Genomic DNA, 27,173 nt, shown 5'->3' on the forward strand with positions numbered 1-27,173 from the left:
ACCCGAAAGGCTCAGATGAGATCCGTGCCTTCACCCTCCGCGCAGCACACTCGCCACAGCCCGCGGGGCACCCAGCCACACCGCCGGCGCTGCGGCGCCCCCGGCAGCTCGCCCCCCCCGCACGGCCAAGGGCGCCGTCAGCCCGCAGCGCCGGGCAGCTTCGGCACGGCAGCACCGGGGCTGCTGCAGCGGGGCCGAACCCGCCGCTCCATCCCTCCTTCCTGTCGGCGCTGCGCACTGCTGCCGCCGGAGCTGGGCCGCGCCGCGCACCGCCCGCGCACCCGCGGCATGCGGCCCCCTCAGGGCACGGCCGGGCGGCGCCGGGTGAGTGTGGGACCGCGCCGGGCGCCCGCTCCCGGCCGCTCGCACCTGGGAGGGGGCGGCCCGAGGGGCGCGATGATGGATGTTCCCTCCATCCCTCCCTCGCTCTGCCCGCCCCGGGGAGGTGCCGGCCGGGAGGGGCGGAGGGGGTTGGCAGCCCCACCGGGACCCAGCGCGGCGGCGGGGATTTTCGGAGAGCCCCCCAGCTGCCTGCCTGGTGTCGTGCGGCTCGGGGCTCGGCCGGGGCTGGGGACAGGTGGCGGTGGCGGCGGCGCCGGGGGCGCGGCGGGGGTTGGAGCCGGTGCGGGCGCAGACCGCGGCAGCCTCCCTCGGGGGCGCGGGGGGAGACCGGCGGCTCCTCTCTGCCGCTGCCGGAGCCTGCGACTTAAATAGAAGCTGTGTTTTGTCAACAGCTCATTCCGCTGGCCGGCAGGTTGGCTGGCTCGAGGACTGAGCAGCGGGTAAATACTATTTATGCGTTATTTTATTTTATTTTATTTTATTTTATTTTATTTTATTTTATTTTATTTTATTTTATTTTATTTTATTTGTAGCACCCTTTTGAAAAATGGACCTTAGGAGGGAACTCCAAAACCCCTTCTGTGTTTGGGAGCATCCAGACATGCTGGGCGCCTCTGCGCACTGGCTGTACAGGGACACTGGAACAGCGGTAGCTGTGTCTGTTTTGAGTGATTGAATTTCTAATGTGTCTAGATGTCGTGTTTGAAAACAATCTGTGAAAACCTTTGAGGCAGTTCTGTAAAGAACGTTATTCCCTTGTAAGATTCAGCATGTAAATCTGAATTGACTGTGTTGTGCTGGCATGCTGTGTATTACTTCGGTAGGAATTGGTTATACGCTTGTTTTGTTTTTCAATTGTCATTGCTGGTGAATGCCTGGGAAGTTTGCTATGAATGGGAGTGAAAATCTGGATAGGTAGTATACTAATACTGAGGAGAGTGGGATAGTGAGCTACTGTGTAGGAATTATCACTCTGATTCTTTTCGACAGACTTTCACACTTAAAATTAACATTGCAAAAATAGTCAATGTTTATACTCCGTTATCAAGGCCATCTGTCAAATTTCCTTCAGGAAAGCTTAGGAATTGGGTTGACTTCTGCTGTATTTGAAACTCAGCTTATTACCTAAGTAAGGCAGTGTGACTTGCCTTTGACATCGCACCTGGAAGTCCATTCTGCCTTTTCTCCTTACTCTAGAAGAAATATTTAAATCCTTCCTAAACTCTTAGTTCAACCCCACAGCATGAGCCCAGACAGCTAATAAGACTAAGCAGGTTTAGTAATTGTGAGAAAGGTTGAACTCTGTCATGCCATGTTCCCTCTCAAATCAGCATGTGGCAATGCCAGCTGAGACAGTATGTTTTTTGGTGTAGATCCATCAGTGCCCACGTGCTTTATATGTCAAGGTTTGCACATCCTGTAGGGAAGAATGCATGAATGCCTTGATCTGCAGAAAGTCTGTGCTTGTCCTTAGCTCATCAACCATTTTATGCTGCATGATTTTGGTGATAAAGATAAGCTTTGATTTCTGTACATAAAGGTGAGAATAGACCTAGAAGTCTTCTGGATTTATTTGGCAACAATTTGAATCAAGATCAAAACAAAAATTATCTTTGATGAGAGAAAGGATTTGGATGTGGAGGAGAGAGGAGCAAATGCCATGAGTGTATCCACAGAATGAGTAGCAAGCACCATATCTGCACTTGGTTATTATTTGTCAGCATGAGTTGCTGGCCATTAGCTGGAGATGCAGGTTACTTTGGAGAGGGGTCTAAAAAAAGACAGACTCGTCTCAGTAGACTGCAGGGCTGTGATCTACCGTGTAAAATTTGCAGAAAGTCACAAAAGGAAGGCTTACAAATCATTAAGTTGGAGCTGGTTTGGAATATAACTTTTAGGGAGTCAGTGGATCACTCAATTTTGTTTGCTTTCTGTTCACTAAGTCTTTGCATCTTTCATCTTATCACTGTTTCACCTATTCAAACTTTTATCAGCATTACGAAGTGATAACAGTTTCCATTGTGCACTCTCCAAACACACCACTTTAGTCACCGAGAGCAACCAGTGAATTCACAGTATCTGTGAATTAGATTGTGCAAAATCCCTTTACAGGTGTGCTGAGGAAAGGGGGAGGCTTAACCTTTAGGTGAGGGCATTCTCACAGACTTGCCAAAGGCAAATCAGGAATACCTGGGAACAGCCATGTGAGTGGGGATGCTCGTCTCAAAAAGAGGAAGACTTTTTCACACGTGGCAGAGCTGCTGCTGCTACTCTAGCAGGTATTCATAGGACTTTAATTTCAGGCGCTTGTTGAGTTACGGTCTCTGGCTTTAAGGTCGCATCTATTTCAGCGTCGTGCAGACCAGGGTGTTTGAAAATGTTTAAAAAAATATCTGAATTTATTAACATCCATAGGTAATACTAGAATAGAATCTCTAAATGTATTAGAAACAGCTCTTTTAGAGTATAAATGTTGGATTGCTTAATCCAATGAGTGTCTGACAGCAAATTATGTGCTTTATGAAAAGATGTACTTAAACAAACTAGATGTTTGTAACTACTGACTCTGTCTTGCAGAATATCATATATCATAATGCTGATGCAGATGAATTATGTTTTTCTTTTGCCCTTGAGATTTAGTTATGGTTATTCTTGACTGGTAGGTATCAAATTTGTCTAAAAAAAGAAAAAATAAATTGCTTCCAGATAAGACTTGAGACGTGCTCTATGTTCCAGAGCTGGTTGATACATTTTGTTCTATAAACAGTTTAATGTAAAGATGAAAATAATTCTTGGGACCAAGACCTGGAGACCATGATCCTGTACTTCCAGTGAGTGTCATCTCACAAGGACATGAGGTAGCACTGAGTCAGTTGTTACTTAAGCTTCAGAATCGACAGAAGGGCTGGAGGAGTCTTCATCCTGACTCATCTGTCACTTTGAGTAGCCTGAGGTGTTTCTAATACCCCCACAAGTGCTGCAGTGACTTGGGTTGCCTCAGAAAAGGGAACATTCCTGCTGCTTTCTTCTCCTATGTCTTTAAGCAAAAGCAACAGCTTTTTTCTTTGGAACCTGATTCTTTGGTTCTGTGCTCATTTTATCAGCAGATACAAGCAGGGAGTAGTTGCTTTGTGAATCTTGAGAGCTTAAGCATCAGGCAGTGGACCTGTCAAACATGAGACTGCATCTGTGCATGCTGATGCCTGCAAAATTTACCATCACCTCTCCTTTTATTTCTTGTTCCTCTCTAATATTTACCTGCAACTAAGTGGGATTTTCAAACCTTTCTCTTTTAGGTTGAAGCATCAAAAGTTTGAGTTTTATACATGCTTAAATATCTTCAAGGATGATCTTACAGAATGGTATGGATTTCTTCCAGAGTCATTAGCACGGCAATTATGAGGGCCATATAAATTCCTAGATGAACAGACCTATTTTCTTACCTGTATTTTGAGGGATTGAGAGGCAGCAGGATATGTATCACTAGAAAACACAGAAGTCCCCTGTGTTCTTTGCCTTCCTTCCTTACTAACTTACAAACAAACAGATTTTAATTAGAATAATCTTTGGAAGTTCTTATCTCTCCCTAAGAAATATATTTGGGGACTGTTTTTCATTCACATTATGATTTATTTGCTGCTCACTGCTATCCTCCTTCCTCTGGAAAATCTGCAATCCCTACATTTACAGACTGTGGGAGCCCTGCTGTTGTGTGTCCGTAAGGTCCTTGAACTCCTGCAAGCACCAGAAGCTCAACAGGGCCTTTTGCCACTTTGCTGCTGTCTGCCTTTCCCTGCTGCTGTCTCTTGGAATCATTCCTAGTAGCAGGTTTCACTGTAAGCAGAAAGTGCTTAGGCTAAAAATAGCTGCTAAGCCATTGGTATGAATGTTGGTCAGGGTGTAAGGTTTTGAAGGGCATATGCACCCCCTCCTTTCCATGCACTGTCTGGAGCTGGCACTGGAGTGAGGTCAACTGTTGCTACAACAGAACCATCTTTCCCTTATCCCACAGGCAGAGAACTGCTGAGTTGTCAGCTGTTGAGTCCAAACTGTGCCTTTTACCTCAGGGAGCACAAGTTTTAAAAGCACATGTCATGGAAACAAGGACAGCACTGCGGCAATTCCCTGCTCCTTCTGCCTCACTTCCTACCCTGCCAAAAATCAGACCCTCAGCGCAGCCCACAGCAGAGGATGGACTGCTGTTTTGGCAGGTTGGTTTTAGCACTGCCTCTCCCCTCTATTGGGCCATGTGTTGTCAGGGAGCAGTCTCCTTTCTCATCCCTGTACCCAGCAATTCGGGGCAGTTTCCTGCAAAATCAAAAGCACAGCCTTTCAGCCAGCCTCAGTCTCATGAAATTTCCTTAAGTAGATAAAGTAGTGCTTCCTTGAGGTTGATTTTATGTTGCAGCAGTTGCTCCCCAGTCAGCCAGTTTCAGTGATACAGTACCATTGGTTAGGAAATTATTGTGGTGTTTTTTTTTTTTTAGTTTTTGGTGGAGTTTTTTGTTTTTTGTTTTTTTTGTTTTCTTTTGTTTTGGAGGGGAATGGTTCTATATTGATGAGTAATGTTATGCTAGTGTTCTCTGCCAGTATAGCTTCCTGCATTTTGATCAACAGTCAAAAAGTACTTTATTATGGAATATACGTATATTCCAAAAATAGACGTATGCATTTGTACTTTCTTTGTACCTACAGCGGCACTGGTAACAGCTCTATAATATTGACTGAACCTTGATAATTTCATATCAAGGTTGCCTGGTAATTTGTAGTGCATAATTATGAGATGTAAATAAAGCAATGCATTTGAGTGGTTTCTTTAGGTGAGAAACACTGTCTGAAAAGTACACTGGAATGCTTCTTATGCTTGCATAATTTTGTCATTGTTGCACAAGTTGCTTAAAGATATAATGTAAGTACAAACAACAGGGGTGGTTGAGGGTGGTTTACACTGTCAATCTGGCTCAGAAATGGTCTATGTTTTACTTCTGGACCTCAGCCACCCACTTAAGCTAGTTTTGCTCCCTGAATCAGTTACTTCCCTCCAAGAAGAAATGCAGGCTCAGTTGACTGTATGTAACACAGCAAGTTGAGCATTTTTTCTGAATGGTGGGGGTATGTCCTACGGCAAGGTTGGCTAGGGTGGTGAGCAGAGCAAGCCAGCTCTCTCCCGGCTGGCTTGATGCCCCTGAATGCCCTCCACATTGTGCCCTTGGGCATGACACACGTTTCAGCCTAAAGCTTTAAAAATTGCTCTTTCATCATTTCAAACACTTTGAACACAGAACAGGAAAAGCTGCTTTGGATCCAGATGGTGACCCAGGCCACTTGCTGCAAAGTTGTCTAGTCCAGACTTAGGGTGGTCTCAAACAGTGTGAAGGTGAGCCTCTCTGGAGCATTTAGGCTGTTCATGAAGACACCTCCACACTGCAGTCCATCAGGGTGGTATGAGAATATCTGATACTCATATTTTATTTTCCTTTATTAGCTGCATTTCAAATTACATGCATGTTTGGGAGTTGTACATCCCACATTGGAGAATCCGTAGGAAAGAGAAATTTGAGCAAGTGAAAGAAGAGTCTTGGCTCTGCTCAGCGTGGGGCAGGTTTGAGCAGTTGCCTTTTGGTTATTTGGTTGCCTTTGGTTATTTGGTGGTATCTGCCTTGGCCTGGCAGCCCTTCTCCTTTCCAAACAGGATTTAGCACAGTCATCCAGAAACTCTTGTGCCAAGACAGCAGCACTGCTCATCATGTGATGTAACTATGTTTGTATGGCAGATCATGGTTTTGTCCTTCTTGAACTGGGTGCTCTAATGGCCTCTCCTAAATGTAAAATCAGTGAGGACAGATCTTCAAAATATCTTTCTCAAATAATTAGTTTGAATATTACTGCAGGGCAAAAATGCTTCCTAAATCAAATGACCTTCAGAAGAAAATTATAATGGTCGGTATTATAGGTGGAGCTTCTGCAGATTCTGAAGTCCAGAGGGTGAATGTAAGTTGTAAGTATTCCACTTATAACTAATTTTCACAATAATTCATGTTTTGGATCAAGTTCAGCACTTGCGGCAAGAGACCTGTGACCTCTGAAGTTTTTACAGCTGCTCTGGAGCTAAAACCAAGGAGATAAGCTTCTAATGTTTAATCCTAGGCAGAAAAAAGAGACTAGGTGAGAGAAAAGGAAACAAAAAACAAAAAGAAAAATATTTATTTTTGTTGTAAACATGTGTTGTCTTGAGTTATGTGCAAAAAGAACAGAAGTAGTCTGGATGTGAGGTGAACTTAAATGTCAAACTCCTCTAGGGCTTCACCTAGTTGTAAAGATAATAACATCTGTTCCCTAGATTCTACCTGCTCCTTTTCTTTTTCCCCTCCTTCCTCCTGCTCCACACATTTCCAAAGGTCATAGCTGTGGGAAGCCCTTAGTGCACAGGTCTCAAGGCACATAACTCATATTTCATCTGCTGGAGCAGCATTGTCATAATTCCCAATATAGAACAGCCTTCTTCAAATTAGATGTGATTGGTCTGTTTCTTTTTTCAAGATGATGGGATATTTTTGATCAAATATTGCCACATATTTCAAAAGACAGGGTCGGTGTGGATGTAAATCGAGCAAGATTCTATGTGACTCTTACTGTAAGTCTTGCCTCAAAGTCTGTCTTTTGTCCCTTTCATATTGTCTTCCTTCACCATTAAAATCCTTTCTAAAGTGAGATCTGTGCATGATTTGTGCTAATCTAGTCTGACAGAGTAATGTGAACCAAAGGCTTTAATATAGTAAGACTTGCATTGCTCCCATATTTAGAATTTCTTAGTAATTAATACATTCAATCTTACTTTTATTTCAACCAGTTCACTCCTCCTGTGAAAACCTTTGCCAATACTTAATTAGTTTTACTTTTCACAATGTTTGCTTTTCAGTGGAGGTCTACTACATGGCATTTCCTCCTGTGTCTTAAACGGTGGGCTAAGTTTAAATCCTTTCTCTACGCAGGTAGTTGAGAACTGTGACCAAGTAATCTCTCTGAACTAAATAGTTATATTGTGTTAGCCTTTGCAACAACAGACCCAAACTGTTCAAATAATTTGATCCTGAGTATAAATTGACTTTGTACTGGATGAAACCATTTCCACTGCTAATGAATGGCTAGTTTTTCTCTTGTGTTCTTGGATCAATGGCTTTTGTAAGGTAGCTTGATCCGTACAGAAAAAAGTTGTTAGACTTTTATTTTCAATATCTTTTATATATTTATTTGCTTGAGCTGCAATAACTGATACTTTGAAAACTGAACGTTTTCCGGTTCCTTCCTCATATTTCGGCTGGTGTTAACATGTGAAGAGTGCTTCCTTGAAAACATTAGATTCTTGTCTGCTATCCTTTTCCCCTGGTGTATTCATACTTGCTAATCAGAAGGTAGCTCTGGGTTGAAATTTGGGCAGTGATTACTGCAGACAGAAATGGGAGCAAGTACTCAGCATTACAATAGCTGCTGTAGAATTTGGTCACTAACAGCCTTTCAGCAAAATAGTATTAATTTGCCTCTTCACATACTCAAACACATAACATATAATTTCATCTATTTTCTGAGTGATCCTCAAGTGTGGCATTCCTAGCAATGGTTTGTGTGAGTCTTTCAGCTTCAGGTGCTTCATGTGAATGCCTAGTTCAGCATTCAGCTGTCCTGTACCAAAGACTAAGGTAAGAGCTCCTGCAGTTGGGCTCCTGCCAATAGTGCAAGTGTGAGTTTGTGCATACCTTCATTCATAAGTTAGAATTAGTCATATGCTTAACATTTCTGAAATTCCAGAGCAATATGTGTATATATGAGGTTACTGAGGCTTATTATCTTGCATAAATCTGCAGTGAGTTAGTCACGAGCAGCACTCCTTGGCTGTCAGATACCCTCTCCTCAGAGGACATAGGTGATCTCTGATAGCATTTAGCAGCTTTTTTCATGAGACCTGAGAACTAACATGAATAAGATGCTGCAACCTAAACCCAGCTTTTTGATGAGCTGATTACTTTAGGAATTCAACAAGTATTGGTAAAAATTGCCTCTACTTGATCTCTTCTTTTCAAGTAATGATCATTAGTTTTTGCCATACTTCATGTAGTTACTTGGTTTGGTTTGGTTTTGGTTTTTAAATTTTTCTTATTTGGACAAAATAAGGTATTTGTCACTTGCATTCCTAATATCTACATCTGATCTTTTTAAGCTCTTCTACTTTGGTTTACAAATACTTTCTGAATATAATATTCTAGAGTAAAATACTTATATCTGTGAGGCATATGTATTGGCATCTAAATATGTTTTGCATTTATAGTCCGTGTGCAGATTCTGTGAATAGCTCTTTAGTATGGGAAGTTGTAGAAATGGGAAAAGCACAGTACTCTCCAAAGATGTTTGAGGTGGTGTTATTTGTGTAGTGCTTTGTGAGTTCAGATGACTTGCTTCGTGATGAGATTTTGTAGAATAATATTTCACACAAGGAATAAAAAATGTATTGGTGTTTCATACTGTAACATTAAAGATTCTGCCAGTCTCTGTATTTTGACAGGTGAATTTGTAAGGATGTGCTTGGCCTTGTGCGTCGTGTGCTGTGTGTCTTGATAGACCTGACTAGATTAATAAAGAGCAGAATTTTTCCTAAAGAATAGAATACTGGAATAGAAACTGAAAATAAACTGAAACAGAACTTGTAATTCATATAACTACACCCAGATTTTAGTTCTTCAGCTCTTCAGGTTCCCCTTTCTCCTGCCTTTTCCTCCCTATGTCTGGCCACCTCAGTCTGCAGCCACCAGAGAGACCATTGAGAATTGTCGCACATCTCTTGCTCCCACAGTCAAACTTGCTCAGCACTTTGGAAACAATAGCTGCTTCATTGCTGACTTCTGAAACAATAAAGTTAAACATATCAGCAACAATGCATGAAAAATGTGATGAACAACCTTCCACAGGAAGAGGTTTTCCATTCTACTGTGTAGGTATACAGAATTTATTGGTGTCAGAAGCTAATAAGTAAGAAATCCTTCTTCTTTTGTGCTTTATCTGCCACCTCAATGCTGAGAGAAGTAAACTGTGAGATTTACTAATAATAGCAGGAAGGAAGAACCCTGTTAAGCAGAGATAGATAAGTTGGAATGACTTGTGTGTTTAAAATCCAAGGTTGTTTTTTCCTCTCCTCAGCCCTTTTTATAGTCACCTTTCAGAAGAGAAAAACAAAAGAGAACTTCAGGAGGTGAATCTCACTTTCAAGGGAGGATTGAGGGAGAAGAGGCAGATGCTAGGTACAGATGCTATAATGATGGTCATATGAAAGGATTGTGAAGATGTGAGATGTGGCCTTGAAAATTTGTGTTTAGTTTTCTTATCCTAACAATGAATCATGTCAGAAGAGACTTGTGGAACTGACTCACTCTATGTCCTATTAGTGGCAGCAGTCTCAATCTTGTATGAGCTGCTTTAAATTTTAAATGAGGTGCAGCATCACTACCCTTGCACATGCTGCTGTCTCAGCACTTGGAGGTGGGTTATTTACAGGGACTCCATTTTCTGCTTTTCTTAACTTCTAAAAGAAAATGCAGAAAAGCATTGTTTTATTTTACAGCAGTAAAAATCATGGATCCTAGCCATCGTCTGTATTATTTTAAAACTTTCATGTCTTCATTGCTTTGTTTCTTTTTCTGAGCATTATTTTAGTGGTGCAGAGTTTGCTTTACTTTTTTATCCCTGTTGAAACCCGGACAACATCCCTGCAAAGTACTTTCATAGCAGTATTTTCTATTCTGAGACCCTCAAGGAAACACCTAAAGGGCTGCTAGGGTTTTTTACATCAAAGAAAATAAACTTTCTAAGATAGAAAAACCCATCCAACAGACAAAATATAAACTTCTCATTTACATTATTCTGAAAAGCTTTGGAATTTTCAACATCTTTTTTTTGTGGACTGAGAGATTTCAGTCTATGTTTAAATTCTATTTACAGTAATTTAGCAAAAATTGAAAAAAAATAATTTGAACTTTCCTTAGACCATGTCCTGCCTAAACTGAATGATCAGTCTAAATTATTGGAAACTGAAAGCCTGGTGTTAATTTACTTGTAAAACAACTACATCTTGTGTCTCTCACATTGCAATAGGTGGTTTGTTTTAGTTAGGGCAACACACTTAAGGAAGTGCTGCATTGTAGAGGGGATAACATGAAGTAGCACCCTAAAACTGGGGTGAGGCTGTATGTTTTTTGGCAGCATCAAAGTCTATTAGATGGGTAGAAAGGATAGCATGAAAGAGTCAGTTTATTTTGAGGCACTGGGTTGCTGTGCTGCTACAAGATCTGCAAGTGGACTGTAGGCCCTTTGCAGGGACCTCTGTGAGAGGAGCAGAGCAGAAAAGGAGGAGTAGTGTTGCCCTCAGAATGCTGGATTAGTGTGCTTGCATGTCTTTCGGGTCCCTGGTGCCAGTGGAAGCTGTGAGCAGAAGAGAAAGAGGGAGTCCTGTTACCATAAGCAGGCATGAGAGTGAGTCCATGTACAAGCATGGACTGTGTGGTTAATATGAATTTCTTGTAGCCTGTGTCTATGAGATTTAATTAGGAAAGAGACCATCTCCAGTATATTAACTGTAGAAGTCAATATTTGCTGAGTACTTAATTCTCACACTTTACCACCTTAAAAGGAGGGATATGTGTGTATATATGCATAAGTGAAAAATCCAGGGGTAAAAAAATACAATTAAAACGGCATGTGAAGGAAATAAGGAAATACAACTGCTAAGTAATTACACATGGGCTGACTTGTTCTGATAATGTCCTACTGTATTGTAGACATTTCTCCTTTGTCAGGATTGGAAGGGGAATGGCAGCATGGGGGCCCATTTGTGTGCAGAGCAGAGAGGAAATTGTTTGCCCACCCCGATGGAAGGGTGGTCATACATGATAACATGCTGCAGTATGTCTTCATGTGATCTGTCAGATACTTATTAAGAGAGGAACTACAACAGGTCTTGAGAGCTTTGAGTTTCAGTGAAGATTAGTGCAACAAGAATTTGTCAGAAAATATAGATCTGTAGTTTCAGGAATTGCCCATTTCCTTGATTAGTAAAAAAATCAATTTATTTCTCGTAAGTGATTCTCATTCCTTACATTCACTCTAAAAGGATATTACATAACTGTTGTTCTTTATTCTCAATATAGTATTTAATGTGAAAGCTGCAATTCAGCATTTGATCTATTTATGTGCTCTTTGTACATGTGAAGAGAGACTTTCTTTGGATTTGGTTCATTGTAACTTAAAAATAATTTGAATACCACAGGTTTTATTGTAAACAATGAAGGATTCCAACCCTTGTGTCATTGCCGGTTTTTTAAAAAAACACACTTGGAATTGCTTCAGTAATTATCAGTGTTCTCTTATAAAACTAATTAGGCTTTTCCTGTGATGGAAAGAAGATTAAAGGTCATATAGTTCAAAATAAGTTTTTGGACATTTCCAGATAAAGGAAAATAAACTCTCATTAATAAGGTCGACTTCTTAAATGTTTGTGAGTTCACAAGGGTGTATGAGCTGAAGAGAACCGGCAGGGACAGTATTATGCAGATAACATAACTCTTCTAAGGAACAGCAATTTTATTCTGCAGCCTTTGTAAAGAATGAGTGATGTGGTCTGGCCCTTGAACCTGACATTGAGTAAAGTGCAGTTGACAATGTGGGAGTTGACATTTTCCTCTGAAGACATGCTGTTTTGAGAGCTACACAGTAGCTAACAGTATCCTCCAAAACTGAAATGTGCTTTGAAATAATTAAATTATGTTTTCTTCCAGTTACATGTCAGTAAAATGCAATAAGCACTGGAGAAGTGGAAACTTCTCTGTATTTTCATTGGATTCTTGGTTTACATACTGAAAAAAAGAAAAAGGTGTGTGCATTTTTTTCTATGCTTTGCACCTGTATTAAGTATTGAAAAGGCATAGTGGATAGACACTGGAGTCATGATAAGAGGTATTTTGTAGTAATCAGACTCGTGTGCATTTGCTCACTGTGCTTGTTCCATGCTGTGTTGCAAAGCACAAGAATTCAAGGAAGTGTGTCGATCATGAGGTCACCAAATTCAAGCATATCAGGAAATGTGTGTAGCTGAATCAGATTTATTAAAGTGCATCCTTCATCTCCATATGGTATTAATCTGCCAGTTGTAGTAAGTATCAAGAAAATTTTTGAATGGGTTAAAACACAAGTATGTAAGTGACTCTGAGCTGTTTCCTTCTCCTGCACAGCACAATAACCTAGATGATCAAAAATTCTCTTTTGGCCAGTAGCATCCCTTAACCTTCACCCCTTTGCTTTGTTCTTTGTTCAGATGATTAGGTGTTTTCCATCTGCACCTCTGTGGTAGGAGAATCTGTGCTTGCTAATTTGAGCTGACTTCCTAAGGAAGCTGGGCTTGTCTGATAATGTGTTGTCTGTCCCCTCACCCTTGTGGTAACCTTTGAGCACACTGCTCAAGTTCACTTCAGTCAGGACAAGGAGGTGAGATCTCAGCATAATGTGTCCTTACAAACTTGGTGAAACTCAGCATCTGGATGGAGAAACCCTGCTAAGGAAATGGCTGCAGAGTGGAGTCAGCCTTTACTGTACTGCAGTTCCAACCTTTCTAGCATACCTTTTCTGATGTCTAATAAGGCCTAGGGGTAATCTATAATAGTATTGTCCTAATATGTAGCAACAATAACCATGAACAGGCTTGCAAATATCCCAAAACATATTTAGTCTATTTTTGGTGGTATTCGGGTTCACTGTGTTTCTCAGAAGAGTTTGTTTTTTGTTGTTACCATCTGGAGAGCAGTGCTGTGCTCCTAGTAGTCATTGGTGTGCTTGTATTTAAACATGTACTTGATGACTAATTGATATCGCAAGGACTTCCAAAATGAGGAGTGAGACACCCAATTTTCCTTTGAAAGTATCCTCATTCTTCTGAAAAATATCACGCTAGGAACAGTGAGCAATGCATGAAAAAAATACTCTAGTAGGAATAAGAGTTTTTAAGTTAGCATACAGTTTAATTGAAAACAGGCATAAATCAATGAGAGCAAAAGGCAGAGTGTCCAAAATGCATATTTTGCTTGAAAAACAAGAAAACCCGCCTAATAAGTTACCTTTTGATTGTATTTCTTTGCTTTTTATTGCCCTTCCAGTCTACTGCTCTGCCTGACTGCTCCACCTCTTCAGTATCACAGTGCTTTTTTCTCTCCAGCTCATTGGTCCCAGCAGGGGTATTCTTCCCAGTGGTCTCTGTCTTGTTCTTATTTGGTGGGGTTTTTTTGGTTTACATGAGTAACATGAAGGAGTCTTCCGTTGCACTTTCCAAATCCATCTCAAAATTGTATACATTGTACAAATACAAAGCATTTGATATCTTCTTCTGCTACATATTTCCTTTCTTTCAAAAGGGAGGTACTGAGTGTCTCAGTTTCTCTGTGTGTGTTGTGCTCCCCAGCAGGTACTAAATGCTTTTGTAAAGTCATCCTTGAGTTGTGGCGCTTGTTCATGAGTTTGTCATCTCTGGTGTCCTTGCCAGGGAAAGGTGCTTCTCATGCAAATCACCACTTGGAAATACCCTGCAGCTTTCCCAGTCTGCAGCTTGCTTATTTGTATTTCCATAGTATCTAACAGTCCTGGAATTAAAAAAAAAAAAAAACTAAAAATACTGGAATGCAGATGCAGTTGCGAGTTGGCCTTAGAAGCTGAGACAGGTGACATACTGCATCTGGGGTGCACTTTTACCCTTGTTGGTAAATTTCTTGCTAAAATGCTTGTGTCTGTAGGTGGTGCTTGAGACCAGGAGCTTTGAAAACAAAACGCTGAAGTGTTGATCCTTGCACTGAGCTTGTCTCCTGATTTCTCCTGCAGAGGCAGGCTGGGGTGCCTGCAAGATTAACTGCAGTATTTCGGAGGTGATGCTGCTGTTTGGCAGCTAGAGGAAGCAGCGAGGAGGGAATTTTTCTTCTCATGCTTGGCAGGAAAAAGACCCTAACAAAACAAATGTCTCGTAGGACTGTAAGTTTGGCCTTGTGTACTCCTGCACATTTAATGAATAATATTTGAATAATGAATATAACACCCTGTCTTTGTTTTCTTTTCTTCCGCGGCACATTAGAAGGCATTTGGTGCAGATAGGAAACTTGAATTTTTTGATCAGCTTTCAGAAAAAGAAATAGCAGGTTTTTAAATTAATTCCTCAGAACTGGGGAAAGCCAGATTCCCAAATGGGACTCAGTCTCAGCTTATAAACAAGTTTCAGTGATTCATGTCCTGCAAATCTTCTATAAAGTGGAATAATGCCATGTTCTAAAACGGAGAGGGAAAGCCTTCATCTAGATTACTAGTGATTTTTGTCTCAATTTTGGAAATTTTTTCAAGGAGGTGGAAGAATGTACTCTATTGAAAAACAGCCAAGCTCCCTCTCCCTCAAATAAATCTCTTTTTTTAATTTTTTTTTTTTATTGCTCAGCTAGCTTTAAAGTCATAGACTGAAACCTGTGCTAAAGGTTTAGCTGTGCTAAAGAAAAGCAGTTCATCTTCTGTTTCTGTGATCATTGCCTTTACTGTCAGCTGTATTGGCCATTTACTTAGTTTCCCAGAAATGTGTAGTTCTGGCATGGTTTTTCAGATAGGGGAATTTTTTTTGAAGCTTTCAGTTAGCAACAGTAGAATGCATAACTTGATATATGCATTTTTACCTGTATGTGAGTGTGGTTTTTTTCACTTTGAAGGTTAAATTAGTGTCCTTAAGCAGAGACAGGTAAAATGATCTTTCTCTACCTGCTGAGCAGAGTAATTTTTCTTCTAGAAAGGTTTGATCTAGGCACATACATAGCACCTGCATTTCTGCCTGGTAGTATTTGGGATGATGGCTGTCTAGTATTGCCAGAAATGCAGCCTTTTATCATTCTGTACGATATTTTGGTGGTATGCTTTCATAATAATTTTCCTTGAGAGCTTTTAATACCCATTTGGTGGTAAATTATTATGATACCTTTAGCTGTGGAGCAAAATAAAAATTTTTACTTGAGAAAGTTTATTGACAAAGAGACTTCTTCATTTGCCTTTACTACATATATTTTTACTGATTTCATAGTTTCGTCTGGAATTCTCCATTTAGTTTCCTAAACCTTTCATATTAGCTGACTTTTTAACCATTTCTTTTCAGGTATCTGCTTCTGGAGCAGAATTATATATATAAAAACTCCGGCAACTAATCCTCAATTCATAGACATTTTTAAAAAATGTATCTGGAGGCTCATGACTGTCAGATCAGGCTGCAGGCAGAAAGCAGGCTGGGAAGATTATAGATTTTTTTTCTTTAGCTGGTTTGTTTGTTTGTTTTCAAAGTGGTTTCCAAGCACTTGACAATGAAATACATTCAGAGACCAGAAAACTCAAAAGTACAACAAAGCTTTGCAAAACTTTTGTGCTTAGAGAACTGGTCTGTTACAACTGACTAAGAAAACACTTTTTTTTAAAGAGAATTGAGCATTTGGTCAGCTTTGCTAATTAAAAAAAAATACACAGAGCCAGTTAAGTCAAGAAATAAGTAATAACAAACACAGTCAGAAAGAGACATACCAGTTAATTTTCTGCTTTCCCCTTTAAGAGGTTAAGTCTAAAGAGGGCAGCTATCTTAGCTGCCCTCGTTTTCTCTGTCACAGAACCTTTAACCTTCTTTACAGCTGACAAGGTTTTGAAGCAAAGCTGTCCTCACATATTTTCCCAATATTGTTTTGGAGTACTTTTCCCTTTCTGATCTATCTTATCATTACTAGATGCACTGACTGCATCAAAATGTCTTTAAAAGTAATTTAAAAGTCCATGATGACTATTGAGCTCTTTTCTATATTGGCCACCAACTGCTGGTTCAGTGGTTAAAAATCTGAATCTAACTGTTCTTTTGCTACTTTTTCTGCGTAAAAAGAAATTCAGAATTTCTTTTTTCTGACCACAGATGCAAGGGTAGCATGACATGATGCCCTGCATGGAAGTCAGGGCATTCCCATGTGCTGTACCTTCCAGCATGTATTGTGGAATCCTGCTTGTAGTAGATGCTTTTAAAGAAGGGCAATTTATACTGAATCCTGTCATGCAAGCCTGCTGTTATGGCATGAATTTGCATGTGAATACTTTCTGTATTCACCCACAGTTTTTTTACTTAGCATTGATTTGTGAGAGGCTCTTTCTGTATTTTAAAATTTCAAAAGTGAAAGACCTTTTCAGGCAAAGACTTTAAGGTGAATTTGCTGTGCAAACATACTCATGCTCAGTCAGGAGGTTTGCAGTCTATTTGAGGATGAGATTGGAGTCTGAAGTACTAAATAAACAGCTACGTGGCAGCTTTGTACAGTATCTCAGGCTGGATCACACACTGATATTGAATCAACAAGGTCTGAATGTAGGAGAAAGCAAATATGGTATGGGCTGTGTAAACACATAGGTTTGCCTTTGGAAAGTTCCTTCATTGTTCTTGATAATGCTCAGGCCTCAGGGCAGAGATATTTCAAAACTGTGGATACAGCAGCTTTGGTTCAGGGAGAAATGTTTATTCCAGGAATGATCAGAAATCTAAAAACTGAGACTGAGAAATGGTGGAAAAAAATTGGAGTTTAAGGGAGGTGCTACTGGAGATCTAATATCAGTTGTCTTCCATGTAAGAGGTTGCTGCAAGACAGAGGATAAACTGTTCTTTGTCTGCTGGAGATAGGACAAAGTAATGTGCTTAAAATGGACCAAGAGATTGTTGTGGAGCACATTTGGAACACTGATGATAGCCCCAGTGAAGTGACATGAATATATTGCCCAAGGAAATGAGATTGTTCTGGGATGTGCTCTTTTTTAAGATGGCCAACTGGTAGAACTGGTTTAATTCCAATAGCTTTTTCTGGTGGAGACAATGGATTTAACACCCTTCGTACTGTTTTTAAAAACAAAGACCTGCAGTGTAAAGACATTCATATTTAGTAACAACTGCTCTGGTTGCACTCCAGGCAACCATGGTCAAGGTTTTACCTTCTTTTGACAATGTTGATCTCACTTGTCCTAAATAAATATCCCTGCTTCTAAGAGTACCTCTGTCTAGAGGATAATATGCTTTTCATATCTTTCAGGGTAAGGAAAAACATCCATGCCTTGTTTGAGTTAGTTGTGAACTGATGGAAGGCAGCTTTCATCCAAAGAAAGTACATTTCCTATTTTTAAAGTACTTCAGTGATTTTGTAACGTTTTAATTAAAACAAGCCTATAAGTGGGAATCTTTTCTCCTGACTAATGGCATTTAATTATGTGACATGTGGCTTCTAATTGCCAACTTTTCAGCAAGTTATAAAATGTGAATAAGAACATAAGAGCTAGGAAGTGTATTCTTGTTACAAAAGATCATGGTTTACAAGACTCTCATCATACCCTGCATGAGACTACATAAGTTCACTTCTGTGCCTGACTCTAAAACTGAAATTAAAACTGTGCTTTAGTTAGGAGAATTTGGTATGACTCAGATTTCTTGTAATGCACTGCTATGATGTTACTCTTAAAACTTCTGCAGTAGGAGGACAACTCAGTGAGCTATGTGTTGAAAGAGGTGCAAAATACCAGATTCTCCTAAAATACACACGCACACAGACACACACATAGTTGCTGAATCTGCCTCAAAAACCTGGCATGACCAAGCAGGTTTTGCATGTATCTGCGCAGGTAATGTGTTTAGAGACTTGGGATTAATATGAAAGACTTGGGATTTAATTAACATCACAGCTCAGTTCTCTCTTCTTCAAGTGGTATCAATGCCTTTTAACCTTTCCTTGACTTCGCCAGCTGATAGAGGACTGTCAACTGATTGTGCTATAGAGCTTGAGATTTTGGGTTTGGACTTTTCTGCAAACCAGAAATAGCCTGTGAAGAAGTCCTCAGAAAGAGATAAAATTTGCATATATTTCACAGACTGAAATAGAAATCAGTCATTTTATTCATGTAGCTCCCAGGCCTAGCTGAGTGGTATTCACTTCACTGCCAGAGGTTTGTGAGCAAAGTTTAAACCTGTAGATAACATTCCATATTTTCATTAATGACATGGAGAAGTACAATATGAGTACCCTGAGATATACCAGAATTCAGAGGGGGAATTTGGCTCAGAAATTAATATATTTTATGTGCTGGTTGGTTCTTGATTCATCTTTATCTAAATTTGTCAACCTCTGCTCCTGATTTGGCTTTTAACAAGCTGCACAGCATGGATATTACAAATTAGGAATATATGAAAGTTATTCTCTGAGGGCAGTGTAGCTTAAATTAGTGTATGTTTTGTGAGGTTTTCAAGTGATTTGAGAACATGCTGAAATTAAAATAATTACTAAGTTTTATGGGTACCCCTCCATATGTAACAGTGGTCCTGACCATAGCATTTCTCTCATCTCTTGTGCTGCCTGGACCTTTCCTTCTCCTGGTTATTGCAGACCAAGAGAAAGAAGAGAAATGGCTTCCTGTGAGCAGCTCTGGGTTATTTGGCATAGTGCTACTGTGTTTCTCCTCACACAGCTCATCTCTGAGAGAAATGCTATGGTCTGCCTGGACCTTTCCTTCTCCTGGTTATTGCAGACCAAGAGAAAGAAGAGAAATGGCTTCCTGTGAGCAGCTCTGGGTTATTTGGCATAGTGCTACTGTGTTTCTCCTCACACAGTGCAGATTGGTAACAGACAGAAGAGCATTTAATGCATTTCCAGCTGTCCCCTAAGGGAAGAGTCCCTAAAACGAACAAACAAACAAAAAACCAAACTCATAAAAATATGGGGGGATGAGGGAGCACAAACCTCGTGGTGCAGGAAACTTCTGTGTAAAGGGGTTTCTTTTAAAATTACAGAGACTTTTAGACAAAGTTTGTTATTCTGATGATGTTTGCCTGGCTTTGGAAGATATTTCTGAGTCAAGGTCAGGAGCCTTTCAAAATAGGATCCTGGACAAAATGGGAACAAAGCTGCTCTGTAGGAAAGGTAGGCTTGTCATATTCTAACACGAAAATGACCCAGCTCTTGCTGTTGGTTGCTGGGAAGACCTCTGGCTACATGGTCTCTGGAAGGGTGCTTATGTCTTCATAGGTTTCAGGTAGCAGGGAAACCATGTGCCAGGTACTGACTGAGGTTTTGGATAGGTTTTCTTGCAGTTTCTCCCTTCTGAGAACAAAATCTGAAGGTGATTGATGTGTGGGCGGAACTGAGTGTGTTCCCAGGGTCCTGCTGAACAGCTGAGCTTCTCTTTTTAAAACAAGAAACTTGTTAAATCTTCAATGAACACACTAAACATAATATTCCAGTTAAGTTTTTATGCTACGATCAGTAGTTGCAGCAAAAAGTATTTTTTGATAAAGGAATGACTCTTTTTTCTTTTTTTCTCCATTAGTTTTCCTCCAAGGCTTATTAGTTAACACTGGATTGAACCAGTGATCCTCGGTGATCAGATCTGGTTCTGCAATGTCTTGGGCATCCCTTAGGTTTGAATCACAGCTTTTTGAAAATTGAGCAGAGGAAAGAAGAAAACAGATGGTGTGTTTGGTCTTAAGTGCATAAATTAATCAGAGGACATTTCCATTCACAGTATACAATATCCTTTGTAGATATAGCATTTCATCTAAGATCAAGATGCTTATCCTAGGAGAATACTCTGCCATGTCTGTTCAGTTCTGATATTAGATAGTCCTGAAGAGTACCTATGAACTGTAGAGTTTTATATTTCTCTAATTCTTGAGGAAATGTCTTAGAGAAAATGCATGAATCAAGGAGTTGTTGTAACAGAGAGGAGGTTTGTTTGCCTGATGAAGGAAAAGGAGTTGCTATGCCTGGGAACGTTACTGAGGAAGAAAAGTATATGGAACAAAAAGTGGCATTTGTGGCATACCAAGTCCAGAATTTTAAACTGTGATTGTTTTTTTTTCTTTATTTCTGTTTTTAATTTTAGAACTGACCAGCTTGTTGGAAGATGACGTTTACTCTTGTTTAAAGCTGCTATTCTTAAAACAAACAGTAGAAGAATGTGGAAGAACTCAAGCCTTCGCTGCCTTTTAGCACTAGCTATTTTATGCTTAAGAAGCTTAACGTATAGCCAAGAGATAGGTAAGTTTATTGCAATGTAATTCACTAACTCTTTTTTCTTTGTAGCTTCTGTACCTTGTAATTTCATTGCTTTCCTACTATATGTACATTCAAAACCTGTCACCTCTGTGGCCCCACACCATTCTAGGGATGGAGGCAGTGCCAGACCTGGTCTCTGCTTTCCACCAGCACCCAGCAGCATCTTGCAAACCAGTGCAAAACAGAGTGTTAAATTCTCCACAGTACCAGTGATAGTCTGCATAAGCATTGATGTAAATGTCTACATTGAAACCTTTCTGCTGTATATGTTGGCTCTCTTCAACCGTTTCACACATTATCATTAACTGTCCTTCTGTCATTAATTGCCCTCCATCTATGACATGGAGGAGAGCAAAAAACTCATTAGGTTAAAATCAAAGCTTGTGGTTTTGCCATTGGCCCAAAGCCTGCTTATTAGGCTAAGCAAGGAATGGGTGTTGTGGAAAGAGGCAGCTGCCTCTGTTATATGCATGAGTATAAATCCTGATCTCAGGTACCTCTACAAGTCTGTGAGTCTGTGGCTGTCTAATCAGGCACACAAATCATTCAACAGTTTTAAAATAGTGGCCAGACATGCGTGCAATAAAAATTTAAGAAGAATGGCTACAGATGTGAAAAAATGTTTTACAGTTGCTCATTTTTCACCTGCAGTTTTTTACTGTATTTTTTATATGATTTCAGGCTCTCCCGGGGACCCCCAGAATTTGAAATGTGTAACGCACAATTTACACAAAATGCTCTGTACTTGGGATGTCCCTTCTAGAGGAAGACATGGACAAACTGACTTTTGCTACACTACCAAGTAAGTCCCTCCATATACCTGGTTAAAAAGTACTAAATTGTGATGATGGTACAGTTTTTTCTCAGTCACTGCCCATGGAAATTGTGATGCTGTTGTTTCCCAGCATCTCCCCACCAGTTTTCCTTGGGTGGTGCTTCCCCTAGGCCCTGTTAACTCAGGCAATGGCAGGGTTTCTGGCAAAGCTGTTCCATGCTAATAATTTGCCTGCCAAAGTCTTCTTGCTGTTTTCAAAGGACTGGAAGATGCTCTTATTTACGCAGACTTCTCTGTATGTCTGCCTATCCCTTGGTCAGAGATTTCATGAGGGATATCTTCAAAACAGGTTCAGTCCAAAAGGAAATGAGAGTTGGAAGCAATGAATCCTGATGTTGTGGGCCAAAGCAGTAGAATATATGACACAAGTGTTGAGATTCACGTGGATTTTGTGTGGAGAAACATGAACAATCAGTGGCTGCCTTAGAACCTTTATAAATTTTAAGCTGTATTAGAGGAAACACAAAAATTATTTCACAATTAAAACAGCTTTTCTGAAGTGAATGCAAGTTGAGAATTTTGAGAAAAGTTTAAAAAAAACTTAAATCTTCTGTGTATTTTTTCACTAATGAGAACTACATGTTCAATTCCCCATGCTGTGGGTCTGCCAAATACTTATCATGTGCTAGGGATGAGTTCAAATCCATTCTGCATCTTGATCCTGCCCCCAATCCAGATAGTTGTACTGTCTTTTTTTTTTTTCCCTGTAAATTCTGCAGGCAGCCCAGACTTTTCCTTGGGGTCCTAAGGGCTTGGCTGCACTTAGTCCACCTACATGCTTGATTTTCTGTATCTCATTATTCCTGCTGCATTGCCAGCTATCATTTCTATTTAAAAAAACACCATATATATGATTCTGTGGCCAGAGTTCAGCAGTGCAGAGTTCATGAGGTACTGCCCTCTGAACGGGAACAATCATGTAGCTGCTGCTGTTTCTCCTTAGCAAAGCAGGACAGGCTGGGGTCCCTGAAGCAGAAAGTCTGAACAGACATCCCTGAGGGAAAGAGGTTTTGTTTTTCAGTTGCCCAAACATCCTCTAATAATATCTCAGTACCAAAGAGGAACAGCCTTTCTGAGCACTCAAGTCTCAGCTGGCCTTTGCTAGCCCAGAATCTTGTGTGAATCTTAAGAGTTCAACCCAAGCTCTTGACTCCAGCTGATGGGAGCTCCAGGGTCCTGTTCCAGTTCATAAGTGAGTAACAGTCCCTCAGCAGGAAGTCTGGCATTGTTCTCTCTGCTTTCCTTCCTGCCGTCATTCCCCCAAGAGGAAGGTCTGGATTTTTCCAAACTTTCTGACTTTCTAGTTGCATATCAGTGATAATGAGCAAAGGGACTTGACCCATCCATTATTGTTTCCTGTATATATCTACATCTTAAAGACAAAAGCCAGATCACATTGTGCTGAGCACTGCACAAACATTAAGCACAGGCTACATGTTCACCTGGGATCTTAGGAATCCTCTTCCCTGCTCTCTGCTCTTTTCCTCTGAGCTGAGCAGCAGAAGGGAGCTAAAAGATTGTTCTAAGATGCAGACATGGGTGTTAATCCTTCTCTTTCAACCCATGTGAGGGCACATGGGTTGAAAAGAAATAGAGGGAGAGTGAGTCAGGAAACACAAAGGGAGGAGACAATGCTATTATGTTTGGTTTGGGGTTTTTTGTTTTTCTTGTTTTAAAATGTTGATTCATGGTGACTAGGTTTCAGAAACATGTCTTTTGTTGGCCTCAAGTTTAATTAGATATTAAGAAATATTTTTTTCACAAAAAGGGTTGTAAAGCATTGGAACAGACTGCCCAATGAATTGGTAGAGTCACCATTCCAAGTGTGAAAAAGCATGTGGGTATGGTACTTATGAACATGGCTGAATGATGAACGTGGTGCTTGTGCTAGGTTAACAGTTGCATTTGATGACCTTAAAGGATTTTTGCAACCTTAGTGATTCTATGATTCTATGATTTTGGTTAAAAAGCAAGGTCTTCTCTTTGAGGTGTTCTCTTAACAACTAGTTGGTTGCATTATGCAGCCACTGCATAATCTACCACTATGATAAAAGTGACTTGAAAGATGAGGGAATGCCATTAATCTGATATTAACCAAAGCCCAAGCAAGTCTCACTCCTTCACAAACTCAATATGGAGTTTTCTGTTTATTACAGAGAATTTGTGTTTTATTAGTGTGCAAGAATAGGACTTAACTTGCCTTAGCTTCCTATCAGATGAAATAACTGCTTAATCTTATTTGTCTTTTTAGTGACCTTACCCCTCAAGTGTGTTTTAAAACTAAGGAGAGAAGGGTTGAGATTCCAGTCCCAGAGAGCTCCATCACAGTGACAATCAAAAGCTCTGGAGCTGCTTTTGCTACCAGAGAATTTGTAATTCATCAGAAAGACATCTGTAAGTATCAGGTCATATGTGTGTCCTAAGGTGTTTACGCTATGTTTAACAGCTTTTCAGATGTGTATGCTTGCAGGTTTCTTTGGCAGCATTCCTATATGTAGAATGTTGATGTGCTGACACATCAACATAAGCTTCCATATATTTTTATAAATGGTTTTCTCTAACCCTTCAAGAGAAAGAGTACTCCTCTTACCCATAGTTCATAGCAGCAAAAATCAAGGGCAGAATGTGAGGAGGAAAACAAAATACAACAATGTTACATCCCTCACTCTTTTCCCTTTTTAGTCCTAGTTAGAAATTAGGAAGCATTTGTAAACAAATTCCTAGACTACATACATAAGTAAATTAGACTTTTTCCCGCTTCCTTCCAGGCAAAGAAGGAAGTTGTAAACAGGAGATGGCAGTGACGCAATCTGCCATGCTTGGTCTAGTTTTTGCCTTTGCTTTGCCTGCTTACTCCTTCAGTGTGGTCAAATTGTAACATCAATAATACTTCTTATCTATGATTCTCTTCCCAGTCAAGAGCAGCTCAAGAACTTGTACAAAATGCAACTCAAAAATATTTGGTCTACAGGATAAGTCTCTCAGGTTCATCACAGGTTACCATGGGCAGTGTATTGATTGTGCTGAACACGTTGCAGGCTCTCAGATCCTTGGTCAGAAGTGAAGATGGATGTATCACGCATATTTTTAAAATGTTTTTGTTTGCACCAGGCCCAATGAACTGCTATAACCCTTGTATTACCGAGGTTCTTCCCTGTTTCTCAGCCTCTTGCTTCACCACAACACATTTTTAGGAGATGCTTCTGTTTAATCTCCTTGTCCTGTCCCTGTCAGGATCTCATGCCCTTAATACTTATTGTAGCTTAAAATCACTTTCCCTGTTATCTTCAAAACCTCATGTGAGCTTCTTCTGTCCTGTCCTTCTGGTCTCCTTCCTTGCCACTCTCCCTTTTGTTGCAAGTCCCCACTTCCCTACTGGTCTCCAAAACATACTTCTTCTTTTGGGGATGTTTTTTCCACTATTCTTCCTAGAAGTGTTCTCATGCACATTTCAAACACTGCTACCATATTTCCTTTATCTCTGTGGTATTGAAGGAAGGTGGGAAAGATGGGATATCTTCCCTCCTGTGCATTGTGAAGAGTCATATTCACAATCAGTTATTCGCCCATCTACGTGCTGAGGTATTAAAAGAAAATGCTACCTGGTGATTCATCAGCACCTCTGCTTTCCTGAGAACTCTCATGCTCAAGTAGCCACAGAGCCTTGTTCTAATTACAGAGGTTGAGTTACATGTTTGTGTGGCTACTAGCCAGTTCAGAGCACAGGGATGTGGCTGTTAAACACCTGTAGGGCTGGTGCTGCTGACTAATCTCCTGAATATGGCTTTTTTTTCCTCCCTCTGTCTCATTTTCAAGCCTTTGTTCCTGTCGCCCCACACATTCTTAGTTTAATGCCTGACTTTCCAACTTCTACATTAAATCTGAAGTGGAGTGATAATGGATCAGTCTTCCCATATGGACTGGATGCCCTTTGGCAGATTCAGATACTCCGAAAAGAAGCTTTGGAAGTAGTCACACAGGTAAGTCCCTTCCTTCTTTTATGAAAAAAATATGTACAGTTTTTGCCTTTGGTGATGTTCTGAGAGGTCACTTGAACAAAACTGGGAACGACGAAGATAGTAGAGCTTTGCAGAAACTGAGTGTAATCATGCTTCTGGCAGGTAACTTGTTGTTAAATTTCGCAGTTATGGGAACACTGGCTACTGAACTGTTGGTACTTAATCACGGCAATTTTTTTTTTTCTGGTAGAGGGACTTTGGAATTAGAACTTACTTACGAATTTGGCAGATACTTCACATTTGTCTCTATATCTCCAATAGTATCTCTAGTCTTGGTCATCACTGAATGCTCAGCTTGCTTTTTTCTTTTTTTGTAATCGGAGTTCTTCCAGGCCAGTTTGTAGCTCTGTGCTATAGATTTTAATAATGAAGAAAAGATGAAATGTGAAGCCTGGGACTAGTATTAGAAGAGTTTTATTTTGGAGAAGTTGGAACATTTTGCTGCCTATGAGAAGCCCAGGGTGCAGTAAAACTGGACACAGTTTTACTGTGTAAAACTGGACACAGTGCAGTATATCTCTTTAAATGCTTGGGAATCCTCCTGCTCTCCCTCAAATGTCTGCTCTCTGGTATTTCTGGCTGACAGTCTACCTAGCTGTTGGGCTGTTTAGCAACTTGAACGTTTATCCAGGTAAATTCATAGCACAACTAAAAGTTAGGTGGAACATTCCAATAATCAAAATAATCAAACACTCCAATAGTCAAAATATTATTTACTTCACCTAGTTGGCCATTCTGTTGACACTTTGGAGATTATATGTCATTATATTAACAGGTGTTCGTAAGTTCTGTCTTGGTTGATGTCTTGGTGCAAAATTTGCAGGTTACTTACTACTCAAAACTGACTCGTGAAGATGTCATTCTTTCTTGGAACTGGACATCAGATATGCCTTTGGAGTGCACATCACACTATGTGAAGATTCGCTGTTACATTAATGCAACACAGTTTGTTGGCCCCAAGGATTGGAGTGACTGGAGCCCAGCAGAAGTGATCCCTGGTATGTTTGTTCCCTTGCAACCACATGGACTTTTATTTCTTTATAAGAATTAAGCCAAGGTCAGAGGAAGAGCATTAGGTGGTGATGGGCTACTGTTTGAGACTGTTTTGATTAGAGAAAATGCAATCACTAGTTAATGAAACCTAGGAAATACTTATTTGTATGCATTGGAGTGCTCCTCAGTCACATTTTAGCTGATCAGCGCCGTGTTTATAGCAAATTGTTCATGTAAGCTTTCTTGTTTGTTTTTTGTTTGTTTGTTTGTTTGTTTTCTTCCTTCTCTGCTAGGAAAAGATACCGAGCCTGGTGGAAGTGGAGTGTTTCCTCTGGACCCTGTGGTGGCAGTAGGTTCAGATTTGACGTTCTGTTGTGTCCATGAAGAAGATCAGCACATAACAAATATGACTTATGGATCAAAATCGTATACAATGATGCAACTGAGCCGTCGAAGCCATGCCATCAGAGTGCTAAATGCCAGTGTTTCAAATACCAGTGGAACAAATGTAGTGTGCAGACTCGAAAATGGGTTGGAAGGAAGTGTCGTGTTTGTAGGATGTATGTATCATGATTACTAACCTTAGGAAAATCAAAATCATTTTGAGACTCTTACAGTTCTGCTAGGAAAAAAATACTATTGTGGTTTTTTTGCCTTCTGGGGGAAAAAGTTTTGAAGTTTGGTTTTGAAATTGAACTAGGGATTGTACTTGTTTGATTTCACTGTGGAAAGGCCAGCTCATGGAGGAGACACCAAGTCTGAAAGGATGAGAATGTGCCCATGTAAGCCCTGTTTAGAACCCGCCCCAGTGCTTCTCTCATT

At 40.3% G+C, this 27,173-nt stretch overlaps 1 protein-coding gene across 2 annotated transcripts in view; it reads left to right on the forward strand.

Annotated features, from left to right (window-relative positions):
* The first annotated feature begins 210 nt into the window (after window positions 1–210).
* Window positions 211–27,173, forward strand: part of LIFR (LIF receptor subunit alpha) — a 53,669-nt gene continuing 26,706 nt past the window's right edge. Inside the window, exons 1-7 of one of the 2 annotated variants that reach the window (XM_041396000.1) lie at window positions 211–324; window positions 20,332–20,486; window positions 21,186–21,306; window positions 23,591–23,733; window positions 25,156–25,319; window positions 26,182–26,356; window positions 26,645–26,911. In XM_041396000.1, the coding sequence (XP_041251934.1) occupies window positions 20,405–20,486; window positions 21,186–21,306; window positions 23,591–23,733; window positions 25,156–25,319; window positions 26,182–26,356; window positions 26,645–26,911 (952 nt within the window). In that variant the 5' untranslated portion in view covers window positions 211–324; window positions 20,332–20,404. Of the gene's footprint in view, window positions 325–522; window positions 783–20,331; window positions 20,487–21,185; window positions 21,307–23,590; window positions 23,734–25,155; window positions 25,320–26,181; window positions 26,357–26,644; window positions 26,912–27,173 lie in introns of those variants that run through there. The other variant, XM_041395999.1, reaches the window with a different exon arrangement.

The sequence above is a fragment of the Onychostruthus taczanowskii genome, unplaced genomic scaffold, assembly GCF_017590055.1.
Source record: "Onychostruthus taczanowskii isolate IOZ18803 unplaced genomic scaffold, ASM1759005v1 scaffold123, whole genome shotgun sequence".
Lineage (NCBI taxonomy): Eukaryota > Metazoa > Chordata > Aves > Passeriformes > Passeridae > Onychostruthus > Onychostruthus taczanowskii.